This window comes from Moschus berezovskii, chromosome 7 (genome assembly GCF_049115385.1).
Source record: "Moschus berezovskii isolate FMDL1 chromosome 7, NW_MosBer_1.0, whole genome shotgun sequence".
Lineage (NCBI taxonomy): Eukaryota > Metazoa > Chordata > Mammalia > Artiodactyla > Moschidae > Moschus > Moschus berezovskii.
This window is the reverse complement of record NC_142466.1, coordinates 59,977,018-59,992,684: the sequence shown is the minus strand read 5'-3', so window position 1 is coordinate 59,992,684 and position 15,667 is coordinate 59,977,018. Positions and strand designations below refer to the sequence as shown.

Genomic DNA, 15,667 nt, shown 5'->3' with positions numbered 1-15,667 from the left:
TACTCTGTTGCGTGTTTGATTCTGTTTTAAAACATGAAATTCCTGGCATTATCCTAAAGCCAGTGAGATCGAATCTGGCTTGGGCAATTTTATTAGGGTGGATAGGACATAGTAGTTAATGATCTCTGATTTGGGGTTACTGTAAAATGTAAGTATTTTGTTCCTCTGGTTCATATAAATCTTTGTTTTATCAATACTCTGTGTGATCCTGTGGAATTCAGGGCCACCCAGAGGAAAACTGGGGAATTATTATACAAAGGAGCTTGAAGAATTCTAAGAATCACTTGAGTTACATAATGAAATTACAGATTCTTGGACCCAATCCTGGACTGCTAAATGAGAACCTCTGACGAAGTGGCCCAAAAGTACACATCCCAAGGTGATGTTAATCATGAGGCTGGAATGAGCAGCAGGGAGCTGAGGGCCTGAGTAAAGGCCCATGACAGCACTGAGAGAGTGCAAAGAGTTGGTTCACAGAAAAATATATAAATTAAAAATGGATCAGTGCTTTTCAGATTCCCATGTGCATTTGAATTGCCTAGGATTTGTGGGAAATGCAGGTTCCACTTCAGTAGGTCTGGAGTGTGACCTGAGACCCTGCTTTTCTGACAAGAGGCCTGATGGTGCCGGTGCTGCTGGATTAGAGTTTAGCAAGGTCCTGGGGCCATCATTTTAATACAGACAAGTCCAGAGAGACTGGAGCTCAGCCAACATTTTTGAATAGCACATATTCCACAAGTAGGGCTTTGAATAATGCTGATTCCCTTGAGTGCTAATCTTGCACTCAGGTACCAGTAAAACCTTCTTTCTCTTATCAGAGGGACCCAGCTAGAAGTGTCATGGTAATTACTATTGTGTGTCAGAATCTTTTAGAAGTGGTATATCTTTTTCAAGGGTTTATAAATACATTGGGGGGAGTGAGTTTATGCACATCATGAAAAAATATTTTGAAAGGAAAATTCTAAGTCTTTTTATGCCAAAGCCTTCAGTCATTGGAGATAAGATGTACATGGTTGTTGTCCATTATTGTTTTCCTTTGGGACCTCATCTTTGTTTACAATTCATAATAGCAAGAAGCTCAGCATTGAGATTCTTGATAGTTAACACCAATAATGATTTGAAATAATTTTATCTGTTGAATGCACATCATGTGTAAGGTCCAATTAAAAAAAAACTCATTCTAAAAATCTACTTTTGTGAGTGAATTAATTTTTGAAGTACTTATTTAAAGATGATTATCATGACACTTGGACAATAAATTAAACGCATGAAAGCTGACTGTGTGCATACTTCCAAAAGCTGTTGTATTTGAGCATCATACATTTCATTACCAGGTCAATACAATAGATCCTTTGTATTCATCAGCAATATATCCTGAGATCTTTGTGAATTCCCGTGTGCATTTCCTTGTAACCAAAAATGAAAGTAGCCTCATGAGATGCCTAATGAGAGTAGTGGCCACAGGAGTAGACAGCAAGGCTCCTAGAGGCAGGGAAGCTGCCTGATGGGTTAGGTCCACCCAATGGCTAGGTTTCTCGTATTCTTTCTTGGTGACTTCATCAACCTTGACATTCAGCTCAGCAGAATTACAGAGTACATGTATTATTGGATATTTCAAGTGGCTGGTAAATAGTCTAAGCTAAAAGTGTTAAAGAGCTACCATATACAAACAGTCATCTGGAAATGAAAAAAGTCTGCAGCTATATGTGCTCCACTGTTTAGCTCTTCATAATGGTTATTTGAAGTGGAGGTGTGTGGTATTTTCACTTCCTATGGGCTGTTTTTCTGTACTGCTTTAATGTTTTACCAGTGGCATGCATAATTCTGATGACTTTGTAATCAGGAAAAAATTAACAGAATTCTTTATATCTCTTGAATGCACATTAAGGTGATTTTCATTGAGTAGAGCTATGGATTATCAGGTGATGATTATATGATTGTCATTTACAGGTGTTATTAATATTATATATATATATATATTATGGCTTCCCTGGTGGCCCAGAGGTTAAAGCGCCTGCCTCCAATGCGGGAGACCCGGGTTCGATCCCTGGGTCGGGAAGATCCCCTGGAGAAGGAAACGGTAACCCACTCCAGTATTCTTGCCTGGAGAATCCCATGGACGGAGAAGCCTGGTAGGCTACAGTCCACGGGGTCGCGAAGAGTCGGACATGACTGAGCGACGGAACGGAACGGATATATATTATGATAAAGGATTATGTAGCACAGGTTGATTTTCTATGTCTCTCCAGTCATTCAACAAACTTTTCTTGAGCAACTAGTATATGCCAGGCATTATGCTAGGGGGTAACATATGGTCTTCAGTGTATTTTTTTTAAGAAAGAGAGATAATCATGCAGACAAAAAGTGAGTCTCGTTGTAGTTAATAAAGTTAGAAAGACCAGGACATTCCCACAGATGATGTGAGCCACAGGTTTGGATACACTCTGTGATGATGGGTTCCTTTTCCACAGTTATACATTCCTCTTTAGATATCACATAGAAAGAGCAAGCAGATCTGACATCACATCCCTGACACAAACCTCCTAGACTTCTACATTGGAATAAGAAACATTTGGTAAACTCAGCTGAGTATATCCTCAGGAATTCTGCTTGGAGTTAATAATCATTAGAAAACAATTACAGAAAAAAACAAAACGTCCTCCTACTTTTCTAGTGGGTTGTAATGATATTCTACAGACATTCCTATGTCATGTGAACAATAAAAGGAAAAGTACTTTGTACAAAGTCAAACATTTTAGGGAAAAGATGGTAAGCTATTTGTTCTTCTCTAAACTGTTCTTAATGATAACAGCAAAGATGCCTTCCTTTCTTGGTTTAGGAAAACAAAACAAGGAATATATATTTCAAGCCATAGTATGAAAAATTTGCAAACTTTCTCAAAACAAAGTATTTATTTCATTTGTATCTAATAATAAGTATCATTGGTAATGCATCTTAAGACTGGACAAATTTGTGGCATGATTCACTAGAGCCGAGCAGCTTGACGTTCATATCAAATTGCCTGTTGTTTCAGAACTGTACATTTCACAGCAATATCACCAGTGATCTGAAAGCGTTCACAGACAAGTTTGGTTTTGATGTCCTCATCCTCCTGGCCAGTTACCTGTCGGAGGAGCAGCAGCCCAGACAACAGATCGCTGTGTACTCTGAGAACCTAGAGCTGTGCAGTCAGGTAAGAACTTCCTTGACCCAATGATTTCACTGAATCCCCATCTGCTGGCTCTCAGAACATGGGGTAGAAGATGGCAATGGACTGGTGGCTTAGAGAAATTGGTCCAAGAGATAAGGTCCTAGAATTTGAGTTTTAAGAAATGTTGGAGGCTGGGTTTCCCTGGTGGCTCAGTGGTAAAGAATCCACCTGCCAATGCAGGACACTGGTTCGATCCCTGATCTGGGAAGATCCCACATACTGGGGAGCAACGAAGCCTATGTGGTACAACTATTGAGCCTGTGCTCTGGAGCCTGGAAGCTCCAACTACTGAGCCCACGTGCGACAACTGCTGACACCCGTGTGCTCTAGAGCCTGTGCTCCACAACAGGAGAAACCGCCACAGTGAGACACCCGTTGACCGCAACTAGAGAGTCAGCCCTGCTTGGTGCAACTAAAGGAAAGCCCAGCGAAGACCCCGCACAGCCGAAAATAAAGAAAGAAATTGATGGTGGCTTAAATACTACTTTAAAAGAAGGAATGTTGGGGGTATTTTGCACATTTGGCTAGTTTTTTCTCAAATTTTTAGTTTTGATGCTATAAATTAATTAACTAATTAGTTTTAAGTGCTTTAATTCAGTTTTTAAGTTTTTAGCTGTTATGCTCTGTTACCAAAAAAATCCTCTGACTAGAATTGGCAGTGAGGTAAATGTTGACTTTTTTTTTTTTAAATCGAGGTATAATTGACAGATAGCCTTATATTAATTTCAAGTGTACAACATAATGATTCAGTGCTTGTATATGTTGCAAAATGATCACCACATTAAGTCTAGTTAACATCCATCATATATGCAATGATATTTTTATATAATTATATATTTTTTAATAATAAATAATTTTTTTTCTTGCAATTAGAACTACTCTGTACTCTCTTGTGTGCAAGCTAAGTCCCTTCAGTTCTGTCTGACTCTATGCGACCCTATGGACTGTAGCCCATCAGGCTCCTCTGTCCATGGGACTCTCCAGGCAAGAATACTGGAGTGGGTTGCCATTCCCTTCTCCAGGGATCTTCCCAACCCGGGGATCAAACCTGAGTCTCTTATGTCTCCTGCATTGGCAGGCAAGTTCTTTACCACTTGTGCCACCTGGGAAGTCCTTCTACTCTCTTGCTGCTGCTGCTAAGTCACTTCAGTCGTGTCCGACTCTGTGCAACCCCATAGATGGCAGCCCACCAGGCTCCCCCGTCCCTGGGATTCTCCAATCCTGGTGGGCTGCAGTCCATGGGGTCACGAAGAGTTGGACACGACTGAGCGACTTCACTTTCACTTTTCACTTTCATGCATTGGAGAAGGAAATGGCAACCTACTCTCTTAGCTACTTTCAAATATGCAATACAGCGTTGTTAACTATAGTCACCATGCTGTACATGACATCCCTGTGACTTATTTATATAACTGGAAGTTTGTACCTTTTGACTCCCTTCACCCATATAGGGACTTTAAAAGAGCCCCATAACTATTTCTTTTCTTGGCTGAATCCATAAAGAGAAAGATCGTATCTTTTTCACCCAAATAAAAGTCATCGTCCTTTGGGTGCTGTTTGCTTTGAGGACTGCTACCTGGTAATTAACAAAATTTAGTCCCTGACTAAATACCTTTTTGGTACCCAATGTTTAATAACTGATCTGAAGCTTTAATCATAGTTAATATTTTGACACAGCCACTAATCAAATACCTTGGATACCTTGGACATGTTGGAGAAAAACATACATTTTTCAAAAAAAGTTTTTCTCCAGGTATTATAATAAAATTCTGTTTGGGTAATCAGTCAGATCTTCTTGGTTGAGAGCTGAGTCTTTTAACCCAGTTCAGTTCAGTCACTCAGTTGTGTCCGACTCTTTGCGACCCCATGAACCGTAGCATGCCAGGCCTCCCTGTCCATCACCAACTCCTGGAGTCCACCCAAACTCATGTCCATTGAGTTGGTGATGCCACTAACCATCTCATCCTCTGTCGTCCCCTTCTCTTCCTGCCTTCAATCTTTTCCAGCATCAGGGTCTTTTCAAATGAGTCAGCTCCTTGCATCAGGTAGCCAAAATATTGGAGTTTCAGCTTCAACATCAGTCCTTCCAATGAACACCCAGGACTGATTTCCTTTAGAATGGACTGGTTGGATCTCCTTGCAGTGCAGGGGACTCTCAAGAGTCTTCTCCAACACTACAGTTCAAAACCATCAATTCTTCTGCGCTCAGCTTTCTTTATAATCCAGGTTTTCATAATATAAGAAGTAGACAAAATTAGGACTTCCCTGATGGTGCAATGGATAAGAATCCACCTGTTAATGCAGGGGACATGGGTTTAATCCTGGTCTGGGAGGATTCCATGTGCCACGGAGCAACTAAGACCCCAATGCACTACAGCTACGGAACCCACATTCTAGAGCCCACGAGCCACAACTATTGAGGCTGCATGCTGCAATTACTGAAACCCGAATGCCTAGAGCCTGTGCTCTGCAGCAAGAGAAGCCACTGCAGCGAGAAGCCCAGGCAGTGCCGTGAAGAGTAGTACCCCTGCTCACCACAACCAGAGAAATCCCACATAGCAACAAAGACCCAGTGCAAAATAAATAATATTTTTTTAAAAAAAACAACATTCCTTTTTAAAAAAGTCAATGAAAATAGGGCAGTGGATATACCAAATCAGGCATATTTAATAACTAATATGAGACTATGTATAATTCATTATAATATGGATGACGCAGACATCACTTATCTTTCCTCACTAATGGCTTAGACACCTGGTCTACTCACAGATGGCCAGAGGTGAAGTCTCAACTCCCTTCTTTTCAACATCCTCACTTTCTGTCCCCCAGGAGATCCATTTCTTGACACTCCCCAGGTTCTCTGTGCCCTTAAGTCCAAGTATGAACAAGCCCCCTTCTCCTGCTGCAGATGCATTTGATACCCTTCTGACCCATCTGTGAATTGCATCACCAGCCTGTGACTTTTTCGGTGCTTTGTTCTGCACTGAGTTTCAAAGCTTTTGTTATGTCTTATAAATAAAATTTTATTATATCTTTGGTCACTGGTTTCCTAGGGACAGGAATAAGGTCTCCGAAGCCTCTAAAACAGTGGTTTCAAATCACTTTTTGTAGCAAACTGATTTAAATATTGGTTAATCTAAAACAGACAGAAGTAGAAGATAAATGAAGGGATTAGAAGCCCTTGAGTTGACTCCACCCTGTCTTTCCTCACCAGCCCTCCCCATCTATCACTTAAGAGACATCGGATGTGTGGAGCAGTCTTTTGGACTCTGTGGGAGAGGGCGAGGGTGGGATGATTTGGGAGAATGCCATTGAAACATGTATATTATCATATGTGAAACGAATCTGACGTGGTTGGGTGCTCCCCACCTCAACACTCTGTGGATTCAAGAGGCCGTTCCTTCTGGAAGTGTATAAATCAGCCTGGGATAGAAGCTGCACGCTGAATTTATTAATTAAGAAATGAGAAACCAGAACTATAAAGATGGCATAGAAATACAAGAAACCATTATTAAGTAATCTTTTAAAACTTTGAACAAAGTTACAGATTTTACCATTTGTTATAAACTGGTATATATAATTTAACTAGAACCAAAAGAAAATTAGTATTGTGTGAATTCTGAAGCACTTTCAACATGTTGTAGGAATAATGTGGACTTCCTTGAGTTTTACACCTTCATAAGTGAATGGTCTGTATCTCGTGCCTTTGTTGGTTTTCTGTGAGCTGTAGTTTCTGGGAAGTGAGCAGCTCTCATTCCTGTAACTCTTGTAATCCAGTCATTCGTGTACCTCCTTCATGTGGATTCAGTACAGCTGTGGTGCTGTTATCCCTCTGATAGGAACTCTAACTTGGTATAAAGCCCCAAAGGTCTGTTACTTATTTTTATTTTATATTGTACTATATTTTATTTACAGTGTTGTGTCTGTTTCAGGTGTATAGCAAAGTGATACAGTCATATATATATATATATATATATATATATATGAATTAACAAAAGCAGTTCCCATCTTTTGATGGGGTGCTCATGGTTTATAACATAAATGGCATTACTTTGAGAGAGGGATAACTTAGGTATGGCATTAGGGTTTTTTTCTTTTTGCAGCCTGAGGCAGTTGTAAAATAACTTAATGTAGCTTTTTGCAACTGTGTATTCTGTAGTATTTTTTCATTTGGTGAAATTTTAACTGTTAATGTTTTTGGCATTGTGCTTTGTACCATTTATTAAATATTTAAAAAAAAAAGAGAGAGAAATCTCCTGGAGATGTTAAGCAACACAAAGTCAGAACTGCTCTAGAGGAATCCTTCTTTGACCATGTGGTCACAGTCGGTTAAGGGTCAGCCTCTATAGCTCAGTTGCCTGAGTTCAAAAATGTGACTCCATCCATTGACAGCTGTGTGTTATTGGTCAAATTATTTAAACTTTCTGTGTCTCTGTTTCCTCACTGGAAAAATGGGGATAACAGGAGGGCTACTGGGGGGTTTCCCTGGTGGCTCAGTGGTGAAGTATACACCTGCCAGTGCAAGACACCCAGGTCCGATCCCTGATTCAGGAAGATTTCACATGCTGCAGAGTAACTGAGCCTATGTGCCATAACTATTGGGCTTGAGTCTGGGAGCCACATGCCCTAGAGCCCCTGCTTTGTAACAAGAGAGGCTACCTCAATGAGAAGCCCACACACCTCAATGAAGAATACCCTCAGTTGCTGCAACTAGAGAAAAGTCCGAGCAGCAGTGGAAACCCAGTACAGTCAAAAATAAATAAAAAATAATTTTTTGTAACTTTTATACCTTGTAGAATTATTGTGAGAATTAAAGGAGATATTGCACATAAAATCCTTAGAACTGTGCCTAGCATATGAAAGCAGTCAATGAATTTAATTATTATTGTCTAGGTGAGCTTTGTATTTATAACTGTTTTTGTTGTTGTTACCTCCACTAATCCTCTGGGGCCATTTCAAAGGCCCAGTGTGCAAAATGTCCTCAGCATTTCCCAGGAAGACATAGAGCTACAGCACAATTTTAGCCTCACATCTCCCTACTTTCCACAGAAGCTCTGTCTATTCTGGGCTCAGTGTCAGCACTTCCGGGGGCAGGAAGAGATGGCTGGAGCCTGACTGCTGTTGAGAAAGCTGCCCCTGGAAACTGCTTCCTCTTTCTACTTTCTCCTTTACTTTAAAGCAGGTCTCAGCTGCCTGTGACAAACACGAGTCTTCCTTCTGCACCATTTGCCCTAGTCCAATATTTTCCCCCCAGTTTTGTCTACAACTAGCATTATCTCACACATTGGAGAAGGAAATGGCAGCCCACTCCAGTGTTCTTGCCTGGAGAATCCCAGGGACGGGGAAGCCTGGTGGGCTTCTGTCTGTGGGGTTGCACAGAGTCGGACACGACTGAAGTGACTTAGCAGCAGCAGCAGCAGGAGCAGCATTATCTCTGCCTTTTGCAAAGCTGAATTTTGCTCCTGTTGGGTGATGGCATTAAGTTACACTGAGGAAAGGATTTAAATAGTTTTATCTCTCTTTACCTATAACTTTTTAGAGCCAGCAAAACTGAGCAGCTAGATTTGGGGTTCAACAAAAAGCCAGTTTGGTTGGATTAGAGAATGTAGTGGTAAATTAAGTGGAATTTGGCATGTTTTTCATTCTACAATTCTCAGTTCTGTCTTTTTTCTAGACAGATGAACACAGATTAATTTTACATTACAAAAAATTAAGAAAGACAAATTGCAAAGGGCAAAGAGAACCTGAGTGCTCACACAAATCCCTGTTCCTCCCCGACAGATCTGCTGTGAACTGGAAGAGTGCCAGAACCCTTGCCTGGAGCTGGAGCCCTTTGAGTGTGGCTGTGATGAGATCCTGGTGTACCAGCAGGAGAACCCTTCGGTGACTTGTGACCAGGTGGTTCTCCTTGTCAAGGAAGTCATCAACAGGAGGTGTCCTGAGATGGCCTCCAACAGCCGGACATCCTCCACAGAAGCGGTGGCAGGCAGTGCCCCGCTCTCCCAGGGATCTTCGGGGATTATGGAGTTGTACGGTTCTGATGTAGAGCCACAGCCCAGCTCCGTGAATTTCATGGAAAACCCTCCCGATCTCGGCGATTCTAACCAGGCCCAGGTGGATGTCAATGCAGACCTGGTGAGCCCAGACAGTGGGCTGGCCACTATCAGGAGCAGCCGCTCATCCAAGGAGAGCTCCGTGTTCCTCAGTGATGACAGCCCTGTGGGAGAAGGGGCAGGGCCTCACCACAGCCTCCTCCCAGGGTTTGACTCCTACAGTCCCATCCCCGAAGGAGCAGTAGCGGAGGAGCATGCCCGCTCTGGAGAACACGGTGAATCATTCGACCTTTTCAACTTTGACCCAGCACCCCAGGTTTCTGGGCAGTCCCAACCATCCTCACATTCTGCAGACTACTCCCCAACAGATGACTTCTTCCCCAACAGCGATTCCTCAGAAGGACAGCTCACCATGGGGTCTAAAGAACTTGACAGGAGGGGGATGGACATGCCTAATTATTCATCCAGTTCTCTCTTGTTGGGGGCTGGCAAAGAGAGCCTCGTGGAATTTGATGAGGAGTTTGTCCAGAGACAAGAAAGTCCCGGGGATAATTCTGAAAGAAATTTGAGCCTGACAGGTTTTATGCAAGATGAATCTCCTTCTCCAGAAAGTCTAAAAACTGTTGGAAAGAGGATCCCACCAACACCTATGAATAGCTTTGTGGAAAGCTCACCATCCACTGAAGAACCAACTCTGCTCTATTCAGAAGACGCGACGCCCAAGACAGTCAACACAGGTCACCCAGGGCCACCTCTAACCCGGGCGCGATGTAGCAGCTGGTGGGATGGTTTGGAAATCGACTCTAAAAATATCGCAGATACATGGAGTTCCAGCAAGCAGGAATCTGTCTTCCAGAGCCCTGAGTCCTGGAAAGATCATAAGCCAAGCCCAGCAGATAGGAGAGCCTCAGACTCTATATTTCAACCCAAGAATCTCGACTTCCCAAAGTCAAGTTCCTGGGAGTCAGAATTTGGTCAGCCTGGGCTGGGCAACAAGAGTATTCAAGACTCAGATGAGAAAAACTTTCAGTTTCAGGACATGCCCCCTGAGAAATCACGATTGCTGAATGTTTCTCCTCACGGAACAAACCACCTGATAGAAGACTTTGCTGCCCTGTGGCGTTCTGACCGCTCTCCCACAGCCATGCCTGAGCCGTGGGGAAACCCCACAGATGATGAGGAACCAGCTGCTGCAGCGTCATTCCCAGTCTGGAGTGCATTTGGTGAAGAAGGTGATGCCAGAGCTTTGAAAAATACTTGGAATCTGCACCCAACTAGCAGCGAGACACCTTCTGTGAGAGACCCAAACGAGTGGGCCATGGCCAAAAGCGGGATTGCTTTCCCTTCAGAAGACCTCGTGGACAGTTCACCCAGTGAGGCAAATAATGAACCCGTTCCAGAAATCTGGGGCAAGAAGAACCATGACCCCAGGGATGATATTCTCATATCCGGAAATCCCACATCTGATCTGGATCATCCGTGGAATAGTTCTAAGCCAGCAAAGGATCATCAGAACAGTGTGGGTGACCCAACAATTAGGGGCAAGGTGTACAAAAATGTAGATTCTTGGAATCTTTTCGAGGAGAGTAACAAGGAAGGAGGTTCAGATGTCCCAGCACCTTGGGAGGATTCCTTCTTATCCTATAAATGTTCTGACTACAGTGCATCCAACGTAGGGGAAGACTCAGTGCCCTCCCCCTTAGACACCAACTACTCCACTTCTGACTCTTACACTTCACCAACGCTGGCCAGAGAGGAGAAAGAAACCAAAGACAAGCCACTCACTAAAGAAGAGGGTTTTGAGTCACAAGATGCTAACTGTACTGCAGGGGGCGCTGATGTGCCTCCTCAGTCCCCGCAGCAGCCGCCAAGAAATCGAATTAGTTCAGGTCCTGGGAACCTGGAAATGTGGGCTTCCTCTCAGGCAGATGGTGGCTCAGAAATAAATGCCACTCACAGCCCAGATAAACATTTACTCCAGGTAGAGCCCACGGACGATCAGAATGTCTCCCTGGAGGATGACGTGGGGGAAAGCAGCCAGTCCAGTTATGACGACCCCAGCATGATGCAGCTGTACAACGAGACGAACCGACAGCTCACACTTCTGCACAGCAGTGCTGACGCCCGGCAGGCAGCCCCTGACAACCTCGACACGTGGAACAGAGTGATTCTGGAGGACACTCAGTCTACGGCAACCATCTCGGATATGGACAATGACTTGGACTGGGATGACTGCAGTGCGGGTGTGGCCATCACTGGTGAAGGTCAGGCACAAGGGTACATTGCGGAAGGTAGTGAACCTGAAACCCGATTTTCAGTGAGACAGGTAGAACCCTGGGGCGTGGAGTATCAGGAGGCAAATCAGGCAGACTGGGAACTCCCTGCCTCTTCTGAGCACAGCCTGGATGTGGCTCCTGATGAATACCACGTGATGAATGAGAAAAGTGGGCAGCTGATTGCAAATAGTATTTGGGATTCTGTCATGAGAGATAATGCCATGTCATCATTAATGTTACCTAGCCCATCGTATGCTGCAGATACAGAACAGAGCAAGTCACCTCCTGAAACAACCAGCTCATTAGAAAAAATTCAGGATAGTCACATTGCAGACGTGCTGGAAGCCTCTGGAGCCAGTGAGTCTGAAACAATCGATCCTGACAAGCAGGACACATGCAGAGGAGCCCTGCCAAGTGATACGGCATATTTGGTGACCAGACTTGAGAATCCAGAGCATTTTGCATTCTCAGATCCCTGGAAGGGTCCTAGCTATGGACAAAAGGAAAGTGAGAAGGAATTTCACGGAGCTGCTGATAGGGAGCACTGTAGTGATGAGCTGATGGATGGAGCCTTGGAAGCTTCTGGAAAAGGGCAAGGTAGCCAGGAATGCCCATCCCCATCTGATCATCAAGAAATCTCCAATGAACCAGGCAAAATCAGAAATTTTTCAGTGACTTCCAGTTCTCAGACCAAGGAACCCCAGGAAATATTAGAGCAGGAGAAGGGGTCTTACACTCCAGACCCCTGTGATGTGCAAACAGAGGTGTCTGAAGATCACTTGCCTGCAAGAGAGACCTGTGAAGAGCACCTCATAAGCCCCAGAAGAGATTCAAGTGAAACTACTGAAATTCCAGGTAGGCTGAATTCCACAAAAAGTGTCTCTCTACCTAAAGTGGATGTGGAGAAATCTGAAGAATGTGACATTCTGGAGCCAGAGAAAATTAACCAAGAACCACCTGATGAATGTCCCCAAGGCCTTGACTCTTGGGATGGCCCTAAAGACAGTGATGTGCTGGTCAGTGGCACAAGTTCTGAGATAACTATGAATCTCGAAGTTAAGAATACTGAAAACAGCCCTCCAAGAGCCAGTTTATCAGGAAATGATGACAGAGATAGTATTTCTAGTGAGTATACACTTTCAAGTGCATCCAGTCCTGACATAAATGATTCTTCGGCTGCACTGCCTTCCTGGGACCAAGGACACAATTTTGGGCATCAGAAGGAAAATCAAAATGATTGGAGTACACAGAATCACCAAGAATCTGAACTAATGACTACTGATGGTCATGTAGAAGTAGTTGCTGAAATGCGGGGTTTGGAGAAAAACAGAATGGACAGGTTTGAAAGGAGCTTAGATCACAAGGTTCCTAAATTTTTAGAGTTTTGGGGTGACTCAATAGATGGTGATTCCTTTTCTTCTTTATCCAGCCCAGAAACAGGTAGATATTCTGAATATTCAGATGCATATCAGGAAAGAAATCTAGTGATCAGCCATCAGGAGAAAAATGAACGTGATCTTCCTGAAACTGTACAGCCAGAGGACACCAGCTTCATTTCAACAAGCTCAGGTTCTGATGATGATGGTGAAGGCTATGAAGAGTCAGTGGAGAAAGAGATCCATTTGGATACTTGTCAAGTGGCTGCAAGTGAACTCAGAGCTTGGGGTTCATTGAATAAATCTAATAAGTCCTTGGCCACAGCAAATACTGAATCTGAGCAATGTTCTGTCTATAGAGGCAGTCCAGAGCAAGCAGAGAATGAGAAGTCAAATCCGTCCTGTGATGATCAACAAAGCAGCCCTGATCACTGGAATTTCTCACCAGTAAGGGAGACTGAATTACAGGTGACAGCAGTGGATAAAGAGACAAGGTCTTCTCCAGAAACAGGGAGGACAGGAGACGTCATATGGCAAATATCTCCCAAAGCTGAACCAAATAATGAAAATTACTCTAAATTGGAAATGTCTGACTTCTCACCTGAGAGCACAGAGTGGTGGAGGGCCTCCCTACAGGAAGGGCGACCAATCGAGAGTGCATTTGAAGGGGAATTATCTAACTCAAGTGCTGTGCTAGAAATGAATTCCCAAGTGTGCGAAAACATGGGTCCTTGGGGAGTGCCCATTCAGGGTGATACTGAATCCCTGGCACTACATGGTACCAGTCCTTTCAATGATAATCATCAGTCACCCTTTCTAGATCATAATGGGGAGAATGCCCACGAGCAACTTTGGAACATTCAACCAAGGCAGCCAGACCCGGAAGCTGATCAGCTTAGCCAACTTGTAATATTGGACCAAATTAAAGACACAGATTCCAGAGAACAAACCTTCGTGTCTTCTGCTGGTGACGAACTCTCCTCTGAAGTACCTACCCAAGAACAGTGTCAGAATTCAGTGCTGTCTGCCTGGGACCAGCCAGACTCGTCTTGTACTTACACAGATGAAAATGGATGCATTGTATCTGGTGTAGCAACAACTGAGTGTCAAGAGACAAATTGGTGGCAAGAAGAAAAATCACACCCAAGCGAAATGACAAGTTCCAACATCACCTCTGAAGATTTCCCTGCTGTCAGTTCTTCCACCCGGTTGATGAACAAGTCAGGCTCTGAATGGAGTGACTCTACCCCTACTGAGGGCCCCCAGGGCACGTTTGTTCCAGATATTTTACACGGCAACTTCCAAGAGGGTGGGCACCTGGCCTCAGCTTCGCCTGACTTGTGGGTCGGTGTGAAACAGCCCGTCAATGTGAAGACAGATGGTGAGAATCCTGATATACTGACTCACTGTGACCACGACAGCAATCCCCAGGCTTCCAACAGCCCTGATGTTTGTCATGATTATGAAGTAAAGCCAGAGACTAAGCAGCACATCGATGCTGGGCTGGAACCTGAAAGGGAAGCCAGTGAGTTATATCTCACTGAGCCAGAGATAGATGAAGAACCCATACAGGAGCCTGGGCAGGAATTTGTCCCTTATACTTCAGAACTGTCCTCTGAAAATGTCATTCCACTGCCTCCAGTCAGCGAGCAGACAAACACAAATGACTCATCTCAGCCTTCCTCTCATGAGTGTTTTCCTGAACCTTCTGAAATTAATGGTGAAAATGATCCAGGCTTAAAAGCATCAGAACAAGGAGCCAACCCAGATATGGCACCAATTTTGGAACCTGTTGACAGAACAATCTCAATGATTGAAAACGTGGGAACTGGTATTTGTGTAACTTACCAAGAGCCGACTGTGGACGACAGCAGGTCTTCGATATCAGCAGACTTTCTTCCTCAGAGGCAGACAGATGCAGGGGACTTGTTGGACCATGAGCAGCCCTTTGTTACTGGGAATCCTGCCACGGTTCCTGATGCTTTGCTAGCCTCAGACAATTGTCTGGACGTCACTGAAGCTACCTTCGACCACAGTTTCAGCGATGCCTCGGGTCTCAACACATCCACAGGAACAATAGATGACATGAGTAAGTTGACGTTATCAGAAGGCATTCCTGAAACGCCATTTGATGGGGAGACAGGGAAGCAAGATATCTGTTCATCTGAAGCCTCGTGGGGTGACTTTGAGTATGATGTCATGGGCCAAAATATTGATGAAGACTTAAGGAAAGAGCCTGAACACTTTGTCTATGGTGGTGACCCTCCCTTGGAGGAAGATGCCCTGAAACACGAGTTGGCACCTTACACGCCTCCCTTTGATTTGTCCTATCTCACGGAATCTACTCCTGGCATCAAAACCACAGAGGAAGCTGGGACTCCAGAGGATGAGTCTCTGGGAAGCGAAGCAGCAGAGATACTGCTTTCTGCCCTTCCTGATGAAAGAAACCAGGAAAGCCATGCTGAGACCACAGACAGACAGCCCGAAGGCCAGCCAGTTGAGCTGCATATTCACGAAGACCCTGAGTCAGCTCCTTTGCCTGTTGGAATTGATGCCAACCCTGAGTTGTCTCCATCACACATTGACTGGGAAGTAGAAACAGATCATTCAGATTCACCAGCAGGTGGAGACATAGGACCTCCAAGTGGTAAGAAGCTTTCATTCCTCCACGCTCAAGAAATTGCTGCTTTCATTCAATTAATGCATTTGTAAAATGCACTCTTCCTACCAATGTTGGTATGGAGGAACTGA

General features: G+C 44.0%; 1 protein-coding gene across 6 annotated transcripts in view; it reads left to right on the top strand.

Annotated features, from left to right (window-relative positions):
- The window catches only part of PRUNE2 (prune homolog 2 with BCH domain), a 308,955-nt gene that overhangs the window by 202,745 nt on the left and 90,543 nt on the right, over positions 1 to 15,667 (top strand). For all 6 annotated transcript variants that reach the window (XM_055426912.2, XM_055426909.2, XM_055426908.2 and 3 more), the window contains 2 exons: positions 3,035 to 3,193; positions 8,993 to 15,563. In XM_055426912.2, the coding sequence (XP_055282887.2) occupies positions 3,035 to 3,193; positions 8,993 to 15,563 (6,730 nt within the window). The remainder of the gene's footprint in view (positions 1 to 3,034; positions 3,194 to 8,992; positions 15,564 to 15,667) is intronic.